This window comes from Coptis chinensis, chromosome 6 (assembly GCF_015680905.1).
Source record: "Coptis chinensis isolate HL-2020 chromosome 6, ASM1568090v1, whole genome shotgun sequence".
Classification (NCBI taxonomy): domain Eukaryota; kingdom Viridiplantae; phylum Streptophyta; class Magnoliopsida; order Ranunculales; family Ranunculaceae; genus Coptis; species Coptis chinensis.
Window position 1 is genome coordinate 13,771,235 of NC_141461.1, and position 11,238 is coordinate 13,782,472.

Here is an 11,238-nt window from a genome sequence, read left to right on the forward strand (position 1 = left end):
CCGTATCGATGACCAAGGCAAATATAACGTCGCCCTTGGTAGCCTGTCCATGAACATAGGAACTGTTATGTTTTGGATCATGCTAAACATTTTAGGGGAATGGCGTTTTTTCTTCTGTGAATGATGCCACTTGCAGCGTCTTCCTTGCTTTAGCCACGGGATGTATGTGCCATGACCTTCCCAAAACCTTGATGTCTAGTTTAGCACGAGCCCATAGCATGAGGCATAAGTATCTTCTTATGCCTGTTTTAGTTTGCCGTATTATGCTATGTTTCTTCCCTATTTTTTGTGCCCGTTTCATGGATTGGGTTGGGGTCGAAATTGTGAGACCCACCAATTGTATTATCCGATCTTTCCGTGCAATGACTTGGCAAGGGTGGAGGATACAACCTCATCAGTTGCACCTTACACCCCATCCGACCAAGTGGGCTTTTAACAAGGTTAGCATCCGTAGATGATAAATGGCTGCAAGCTTGGCAAATTATAATGGCATGGCGGGATGCTGAAGGAACCTCACTTCTTTATAGAAGAGGAGGATGACGAAAACGCCAGAGTGGAGGTAAGTTGTTAGTTTGAGTTTAGTGTCTACTTATGTCCCAAGCAATTTAATTCTGTTACCCCATAATGGGTGGAACTCTTATAGAGTTCGTCGGTTTTTATTTCCTATATTAGTATGTTCTAACCTTGTTTTGCGGATGTTCCGAATTTCCGCAGCGTTTCCATGGTATTTTTCTACCCTCTTTATTTAAATGCTTTGAGGACAAAGCATGCTTCTTGTTTTGGGGGGCATAGAAACGCGTGTAATTAAGGCATCTGTTAGGATATAGATATGTATAATATGCATTTGTTTTCAAGTTAAAAATTTCAAAAATATAAATAAATAAGTTTATGCTATACACTTAGGAATATTGGTATTGTTTTCTTTCTCTATGCTCTTAACAATCTAGAAGTCTCAATGTAGCTTTTGCATCGAATAATTGTTAGAAACTTAGGTTAATATGTAGGTAATAATTTTTGCATCTATCTATAAATATATTACATGAGTATCTATGATTGTTAGCAATAAGTTTCAAATCTAGGCTAGAGTACTTATTCTACAAATCCTGTGAGAATATAGCCTAAAGCCTTTATATGAAAGCGAAACATTTTAGAAATGACACAAGGGAGAAGTAAAATCCGGATAGAGAAATCACACGTCCACTTGCTTGATCACTATGCCATATCCTAAGCGAGAATTTAGGCCCTCTTTGGATCGATATAGCCGAAATTCAAACCTATGAATTATTTTCCGCTAGTAAGCCCCTCTCGAGCCTTTCTTTAGCCTTCCATAAACCACAATTCCTTTACCCCGTTACAAAAACAAAACAAAATAAAAAATTCAACTTACCCAATCTAGAATAAGTCCGAGAATAGAATGAGTGAAGAAAGAAGAAGAGAAAAAACCGTGTAAACAAAAATTAGTTAGTTGCTTGAGGAAAAAGAAAAGAAGTTTCCATCCAAGGAAAAGAAAAAAAAAAAATATAGAAATAAATAAAAACTCCAAAAAATAGAATAAAAGGGAGTCAAAAGCCAAAGAAAAAAAAAAGAAAAATATGGCTAAAGATGGAAACAAAGTATAGAAGCAAAAGAAAATAACAAGGTTTTCTCTAAGTTACATAATATGAAGACTCTATTATCTCAGACTTGTCATTTTGAATATCCATTTCCTTCCTTCTTAAACCATCTCTAATCCTCGCAACACCTAATAAAGACCTCTAGCTCAATTAGGAATAGGTTAGTGTGATAGTAAGTGGCGGATGTGTTTGATCGACTCCGCTTCCCTTGTTTGTCATTGAGATTGTAAGGTAAAGTGTGCCCATTGCACCTTGGAGTAAATTAAAACTTGAGCGGAAAAATCGAGGAGTGGTTTTGTCTTGACATTTATGTGGGGACATACTGGGGACGCTATTCCGAAGTTTTCATAAACGAACACGCTAGACATTTCATAGTATTACTCATAGTATATATATTTGTATCATAGATGATTGATTATTATGCATATATTAGTTTAGGTTTTTGACTTGGTTATTCTTATTCAATTGCTAGTGAGATGTATAGATAGTTGAGACATGAATGAGGAAACAATAGTTTTATTTCTTAGTCGTTTGTAGTATAGATGAAGTTTGTGAAGTACCTTCACTGGAAAACTCTCACGAGGCTATAACTTCGTCCACTAGAGAATTCCTAGTGGTTTAAGGCCTTGTTGCATATGGTCAATGCAATCGCGACTCGATTGAAACGAGAGTAGTTAGAACTCCATTTTGGTCACTTATTCTAATTTCTCATATTTGCTTGAGGACAAGCAAAATGTTGTTTTGGGGGTGGTTTGATAAGAGCCCAAAACTGTAGTTTTAACCCTTAACAATCGTACTTTTTAGACCAATTATGTGAATAATAAGTAAGAGTTAATAATCGATTCGTGTTTTTATGCATTTCAAGCTTCAAAGTCCATTATGTGCATAAATGTGCCACTTTAGCGAGATAAAGGAGCAAAAGGTCGGTTGCTAAGGAGTTACGTGATTAAAGGCCAATTTTCAAGAAGACAAAGCCTCTGTAAAGCCCGGTCAAAAGATGAAAAGTCAAAGTCCACGCGGGCAGAAACAGTGCACAAAGTCAACAGAAATTCCGAAGACCATATCTTTGGACTCAGACCTCGGAATTGGGCCTACCTTACGTCAAAACGACCGGCTCGGAAAGAGCTTTCCAATGGTCCAAGCCTTGGCCCAATCAGAGGAGTAGAAGTAGACAAAAAGTCTGTCGAGTTCAACTACAGTTGAAGAGACCTTTTTGGACTGAAAGTATTGGGTTTTGGGCCTGATTCTCTGGCCCAAAACGTGGCTCCAAGCCCATGCACGATTTTTGGATCTGAACATATAAAAACAAAAGCTTAGCTCTTTGTTAAGGTAGATAGTTAGGTTAGAAAATAAGTTACGTTAGGAAGCTAATGTTAATGGAGTTTAGGGTTAGAAAAAGATAGATCTAGATCTAGTTTTGAGTTTTATCCCATTAATTAATTAGTTTTCATACCTTGTTTTAATATAGATTATTGAATCATTGTTACTTTTCATTAGATTAATAAAGTTAGTTGTTTTTGATAATCTAGCTTCATTTTCCATTAAACATCTATTGCAATTCATTGATTTAGTATTTGTCACTATTAGTTTAAATCAATTCTTACATGAGTAGTTTCCTTTTAAATTCGAACAAGCAAAGTTCAACCCTTTATACCATGTCTTGTTTGATTTGCTTGGGAAATGATAGTATAATGATATTAGAAAATTCACATCACACATTACTCTCACATTGTTCTTTGTGTCGAGTAGTTGAATTCTAATTAAGTCTTGCGAGTTTAAGAGTGGAACGAATCCTGACTCTCTTATATTACTTCGTTATTGAGAGTAGGAATATTGATATAAACACGAATTTACGTAAATTGATTATTTATGTTTACGCATAGATAGTTAGAATACGTAAAATAACTTTTATCACTAATCCTGGGAAGCAGCATTGGGAGGCAGTGAAATGAGTATTAAGGTACTTGAAGGGTACCTTGGATGTAGGATTAGTTTATGGTGGAGGCACTTGTTATGTCAGTGGATATGTGGATTCAGATTATGCAGGTGATCTAGATAGACGACGATCGACTACTGGTTATGTGTTTATGATGCATGGTGCACCAATTAGTTGGAGGTCTATGCTACAGGCTATAGTTGCTATATCTACTACTGAGGCAGAGTATATGGCAGTGGCAGAGGCAGTGAAAAAGGCATTATGGCTTCGAGGTCTTCTGGATGATATGGGTATTGAGCATAATAGTGTTGCTTTGCATTGTGATAGTCAGAGTGCTATTCATTTGGCGAAAAACCAGGTTCATCATGCTCAGACTAAGCATATTGATGTCCGTTATCACTTTATACGGGATGTCGTTAAGGATGGTGATGTAGCACTTGAGAAAGTGGACACCCATGACAATCCTGCTGATATGCTGACTAAGGTTGTCACCAGAGTTAAGTTCCAACATTGTTTGGACTTGCTCCAAATCCTACATGCTTGATAGAGCCCTTCATGCGCATGGCCCTTAGGGGCGGATGGACTACGAGTTTCTGGATGGATGTGTTCTTGCTGGATGTGTTCGGCTCGTTTTATGTGTTAAAACCTCACCGAGGTGGAGAATTGTAGAGAAAAATGATGTTTTCTCATTCTGGTGTAAAGGGTGCGACCCGCGCTCATGTCTTTGGCGACCTCTAGTGATTTCAGCTCGACCCGCGCTCAACTTTGCCTGGTCGAGGGCGCGACCCGCGCTCCACCTTATTTCAGCACGAATTTGCCCTTTTTTGGAAGTTTTCTGAAATAGTATAAATATAGGTTTTTTCTGTAAAAACCTAACTTTTCCAAAACCAAGAAAGCGAGAGATTATAAGAGAGCAATTCTTTGTGAGTTGAGTGTTCATTCTTTGTGAGTGAATTGAGGGACTTGTAATCTGTTACTCCGGACATCTAGTAAAGCTTAAACTCGCAGTGTGGACGTAGGCAAATTGCCGAACCACGATATATCTCATTTTGTGGTTTGTTCTTCTTTTACATTAATTGTTTTACTTTATATGTTTGTTATTTGATATTGAGAAGTGTTGGGATATTGCTTGGAGGGTGTTGAAGTCTTGTCTATTGAGAAGGATCGATCCTTGTGTTGGATTGGTCCGTTTGTTGTGGGTAACGTTGTTTCCGTAGTTATTTATTCACAACAATAACATTGCCCAACAATGGTTCAGTAGTGGGTCTACTACTTAAGAATGGAGCAAGCGCCGGATTCATGTCAGATGATGGTAATCTAGGCTCTCCAAAAGGGCTTTATGATCCTTGGAAGTCATTTCTAGGGACTAGGACCTTAAAACTCAAATTGTTTGTTGTTTTCTTGGCTGAGGCTAGAATGTCAATAAACTGCAAGGACTTCCTTGGGCGTTACAACATTCCTAGACACATCCACCTGATTCAAGTCATGCAGATCACCTTTAATAGGATGGACGTGGCTTTAATTGAGGGTGTTTGTATCACCGAATTATTTGTTTTAAAAAAGCTTAGTGATCCGCCCTTTTGAAAGCTTTTCCCCTATATTCCGTGTTTGTAGATGTTGTTTGGTGTTTATCTCAATTTTAACCTTGTTTAGCTGAACATGGGAATGAACAAAGATTTGTTCAGCCCCACCGTACCTACATTTTACAAAACAGAGAAGAAAAAAGGGTAAAGAACAGCAGCAAAATGTGACGGAGTTATGAAGATTATGATCAACTTGATTCTGGTAACCACTATAGTGGATTGCTTTATTGAGCTTGCTATATGAATTAATCAAGAAATCAAGGACAGTAGGCACTATGTTGTGTATTCAGCATGTTGTCGGTTTTATTGGGTCGAAGATTCAAATAAAAGTGCACACTAATTCACACATACTCTCCACCTGGAGAAGCAACTGGATAACGTACTGGTGACTGGCAAAAGTAGTTTATATCGTTAGATTTAACAACTTATGAACCATTTTGCAAATACGAAATAAATTCTGCCCAACACAATATGGGGTCTGTCAAAAACAAGAAATAGGGCTCAGCCCCTTGCTTTTAATCCGGATGAGTGTAAACCCCTTCCTATCAGCCCATATCACATAACCTCCCTATTTATCATCCCATATCACATAAACTCCCTGCTTTCCAATAACAGCAAAATTCCAGTCTGATTTCTATTTTGTATTTTATTTTATTACCCGTTTTACCCTTTTTCCATATTCATCATAATTTCGACCAAGAAGAACACCGATTTTCCATATTCATCTGCTTAGATAACACGATTTGACCTCTTTTGTTTCTCAATTGAGAAAAACACCGATTCATCTGCTTGGATAACATGATTTGACTTCCTTTGTTTCCCAATTGACGAAAAGAAGGTTAATTTGTGAAGAGATTGACCTTTTTCCATCTTCTTTGCGGTGAATCGAAGTTAAATTGCTTGGATAACACGATTTGGCCATGAAAATTTAAAAGTTAAATTGCTGAAAATCTTGTTTTCGGTGATGATATTGACTATGTAAAAAATACATTTACATATGTTCATCAATTTGATTTTGTTGTTTTTTGCAAATGCAGACATGGATGGGACTGCTCTTTTTTCTATTATGTACGAGACGCAAATTATGAGTGTCCGTGTCGAGACTAACGGTATGATTTCTGATTTGAAGCGTACAATTTCTGAAAAGTGGTTAGACCTTACTCCATTGTCTATAGAACTGTCTTTTGTAAGGGATTCAAAGTGCATTGTGATAGATACTGACTCGGAGCTTCAATCCCTTGTTTGCTTCAATTTGGTTAAAAATCTTGATACATTTTTTATAACAGCATCGTCAAGAGGATTTTTTTTTCTTTGTGTGACGCTGGTTCTAGTTCCAAAGTCTCTCTTCAGGCTTCTTCTTGTACTTCTAGTTCTTTTATGTCTTCTGCTACATATGATGAAAAATATGTTAATGTCGCTTCTTTGCCTATTTTGACTGGTGTGGGACAGAAATTTCCTGGTGGTGCTGCCAATTTTCGTGTTGAGCTTTTACGTCATTGTCTTGTTAATAATTACAGAGTTCTTATTAAGAAGAATGATCCTGATAGAGTCACGGCTGAGTGTTATTTGAAGACTGAAACCGGGTGTCTATGGAGAGTTCATGCATCCAAGAATTATAAGATGCCGAAGTTCTTTGAAATAAAGACAATGGAAGCAAAACACACAGGATTCGCTGACATTAACAATCCCCTAGTGAATAGTAAACTTGTAAAGAGTATTGTTTTAGATATAGTGAGAGACAAGCCTTTGATTAAGCCAGGTGAAATCATTGACCATTTTCTAAGGGTATATGGTGTGAACTTGAATTATTACTTTGCACATACCGGCATAGATCTTGCATTGAAGGAGATACATGGGGACTATGTTTTATCTTATCATCAGTTACATTAGTATGTTGGAAAGCTGAAAGAAACCAATCCAGGGAGTCATGTTGTTTTGGAAAAGGAATCAACAACAGGAAAGTTCAAGAGATTATTTGTTGCATTTGGTGCTTGTCTTCAGGGCTTTAACTTCTATCGTCCTATGCTTTGTTTGGATGGAACTTTCGTGAAAACAAAATACAAGAGGTGCGTCTTGTCAGCTACTACCAAAAATGCAAATGGGGGTATGTCTTTTTGAGTTTGTGACTTTTTACATAGTAGTTTGTAAAACTGAACAAGCATAAACTATGAAAATTTACTTTCACATCAGATGTTTAGCCTATGCATTTTAATATTTACATAATAATTTAGCATATGAAAATTTATTTATATATATATTAGTTAAGTTTTCATAATGAGTATGGTACGCAAAACCAAATCAGTAATTGATGTTTATTTGTGTTCCAGGTATTTTTCTAGTAGCTATGGCGGCTGTACTTTCTGAAACTGATGATAATTGGGATTGGTTCTTGGAGCAACTTAGGTTGGTGGTCTCCAAAGATCGTAGGCTAACTTTTATATCTGACAGAAACCATGGTCTACTCGTGGGTGTCCCTCGCATTTTTCCTGATTCTCATCATGGTTATTGTTTGTGGCACCTTAAAAATAATCTTAATTCAGCTATGCCCAGCAACCATTGCTTCCGCTTGCATACCCTTGATCTTTTTTCAGACCTTGCCTATGCTGGGACGCACCATGAGTTTGAGAAAGTGATGGCTGATTTTCGAGATGTTTGCGGCAGTCAAGTGAAAACATTTTTGTCCACCATAGGTTATGAGCATTGGTGTAATGCTTATTTTCAAGGAAATAGATATGGCAATATGTGTTCCAATATTGCGGAAAGCTTCAACTCTTGGATCCTACTAGAACGGCACTTACCTATCACTGCAATGGTGGACAAGATCTGTGGAAAAATTATGAAAATGATGTCTGATCGGCGGGAGTTAGCTAGGAGCTGGACTACTATCTTATGTCCATCTATGGAAACTTTATTGGCTGAGAGGATCGAGGTGGGGAGAAGTTGGGTGGTTCTCAAGTTAAGGGAGGGTATTTTTGAGGTGCGTGCTACTCATACTCACTTGGTTGACTTGAATAGAAGTCACTGCTCTTGTAATTGGTGGAGAATCAAAGGATTCCCTTGTGCACACGCACTGCGCTCCATTTTGGCTGATGGATTGAATGTGTATACCTATTGTGATAAATTCTTCTATTCTCAGACATTCGGTGATAGTTATTCAAGAGCTATAGTACCTGTGGAGAACAGTAAATTGCCTGCTAAGATACCAAGTGTGCTTGATTTACTACCTCCGGATCTGAAAAAGAAAATGGGGAGACCAGACAAGAAATGGAAGCACATCACGGCTGCTACAAGAGGTAGGAAGAAGAACAAGGACCCTTGCTATGGCCATCGCAACCCAAGAGTGGGCTCCACTCTTACAACATGCTCTACACCGATTCAATGAATTTGCATTTTTTTCATCTATTCTTTGATGGTTCTCGTATATGAAAAGCAAGATGTCGATGAACTTGTTGGATTTTATAGTTTGATGTTGGATTTTATATGCTATGTTTTTTAGTTGGAGAATGAAAATATAGTTTTACATAGTAACTTTTGGGGATGAAATTAACCTGACACCTGACAAATTTTATGTAAATGTATTGTTACATAGTCATTATATATGTAAATATATATTTACATAATAACTTTTGGGATTGAAAAGTTCCAGACAAACCAAATATATGTAAATGTATTTTTACATAGTCATATATATGTAAAACTATATTTACATAGTCACTAAAGCTATGCAAACTTAAATTTACATAATACCTTTTGGGAATGAAATTGGCCTGACACCTGACAGAATATATGTAAATCTAGATTTACATAGTCATTATATATGTAAATCTATATTTACATAGACACTAAAGCTTTGCTTTCCAATTTAGTAGATGTTTGAGCTAGCTTTGCTATCCAATTTAGTAGATGTTTGAGATGAAATAGTGATCAGTTGGATTCATATATACTAAATCTATCCACTCCAGGAGTTTAGGTTTGTCGTCTTCCCAATTTGCACAACCTTGAACGACAACAAAAGAGCAAAACTTGTGCATGCATGATAACTCTTGGCTTTAACATAAAATGGACATATAGGCCATGGACTTTTTTTTTTCTCGCTAACATAGGCCATGGACTTGTACAAAGGTAATAAATAATGAAATGAACAAGAGGGTAGCCGTCACGTGCTTGGCTCTTATATCTAAGGGAGGTTATGAGCAAGAGCGAAGAGTGATTGAAGCTATACTACTCATTTTATCGAACCCAAGAGTGAGTGAAGCTATTCCTTTTGGGGTCTGCTCGATGTCTATGCAAAACTCCTCTGGTATGCAAATGCCAAGCATATAACAGGAGAGAAATTACTGGTAATTAGATTTTATTTGTTGCGTCAAAAACTGAAAAATGTTACATTGTAACAGTTGCCTGAGCTGGATGAGTTTCATACAAGAACAAGCTTCCTATAAAAAACATCATTAACCCAAAGGCTCACCTCTCACCTACAATCCAAAATCACCTAACCAGTAATTTATAGCAAACATGGTTCCAGAAACTTACTTTGCTGTTGTTAATGCTTTGTGCAGATTGCTAAATGCATAACCTACTTTCAGTTGTTACGTAACCAAGGATTTACAATGGGACTCTATTGTAATGCATTTAGCAATCTGCAAAAGCCTCGTCTGGGACCATGGTCCCTGTATTTTGTACATTAAAAGATCAAGAAGCACATATTACATTTAAAAGAGCATAACGACCTAAAGAGTTGAAAAACAGATTAAACAGAATTGACAATAAATATAAATGCAGAAAGAACCACATTATATATAAACGCTATCTGAAGCTAGTTGCAGAATATGCAGAACAAAACTAAACAACTCCAACACATTAATAGTAACAGTACATCATGATCGAATACTCCTGAGTTAGAATGGTTCCAATGTTTTAACACAAATAAACACAACGTAATCAACTACAAATACGGAAAATTAGTTCTTCATTTCTTGCATTCTTCTTTTGGATCCCATTTTTCTTGTTGGCTTGATACAATCTCATATGTCAGGTTAACCCTCAATTGTTTCGCGACTTCTAGTGTTATATCTTGGATAACTTTTCCACATATTATAGCCTTCACAAACAAAATGATGAAGAAACCACAATCTGAACTGAAAATGCAAAAAAAGAAGTTTAAGATAAGAGATAAGAGATTAAAAAGACATTTAATATTGGGAAGTTAAGTTCTTACAATCCTCCTTGTTGTGGGCATGCTCCAACTTTGATATCTTTCATCAAATCTACATCTGGCAACCTTAGCTCCTGACGCCTACATCTAATAGCTTCCACCACCCTCTCTTGCTACATTAAATTGAACAAAAAATTACCAAAACTATGTAAATATATATGCAAATCTATATTTACATAGTAACTGACCTATGTAAACTTAAATTTACATAGTAACTTAAAATAAAATTATCCGTTGAATATTTGACGTAAAGCTAGACCAATATTTTCTCTCAAGCTTAGATTTTCTAAAATGAGTATCTACAGTTAAGGTATGAAATATGCCAGACAAGTAAAGTGTCTTTTCTGACATTTTTGTATTATTTTAGATAAATTTCAATACTATAGAAAAATTGACATTGTGATTTGTGAAGGATCGATTTCCCCTCACAAATTGACATTGTTTACAGATCGTGTTAAATCTGTAAACAACTGCTTCTTCAGTCCGTGCCCTCCAGTGATTAGAGGCTCTTAAACTAGATCTTAATACTATAAACTAGAAAGAGTCAACAACAACAACTTGCGGCACGCACCTAAGTCAAACATCATGCATGTATGCAATGACTTTATATATGGAACCTTTGAAATTTCAGTTATCCGTGTCTAGATGCCAAGAACGTCTGAGCAAGCACTTCATGCGAAACAAACGAGACCACTGCTAAAATTTCTAACAAAAATCCTAAGCCAGATAATCTCAAAACTACTCATTTTATCGAACCCAAGAGTGAGTGAAGATATTCCTTTGGGGTCTGCCCGATGTCTATGCAAAACTCCTCCGGTATGCAAATGTCAAGCATATAGCAGGAGAGAAATTACTGGTAATTAGATTTTCTTTGTTGGGTCAAAAACTAAAAAA

At 36.6% G+C, this 11,238-nt stretch overlaps 1 protein-coding gene across 1 annotated transcript; it reads left to right on the forward strand.

The window, feature by feature from the left end:
• Nucleotides 1-7,476: 7,476 nt before the first annotated feature.
• Nucleotides 7,477-8,514, forward strand: LOC147491583 (uncharacterized). The gene has a single exon (XM_086567279.1). The coding sequence runs from the start codon at nt 7,477-7,479 to the stop codon at nt 8,512-8,514; it is 1,038 nt and encodes a 345-aa protein (XP_086423405.1).
• The last annotated feature ends 2,724 nt before the right edge of the window (nt 8,515-11,238 follow it).

Coding starts and splice junctions, on each gene's coding strand:
- LOC147491583 (XM_086567279.1), top strand. CDS start 7,477: ATGGCGGCTGTACTTTCTGAAACTGATGATAATTGGGATTGGTTCTTG.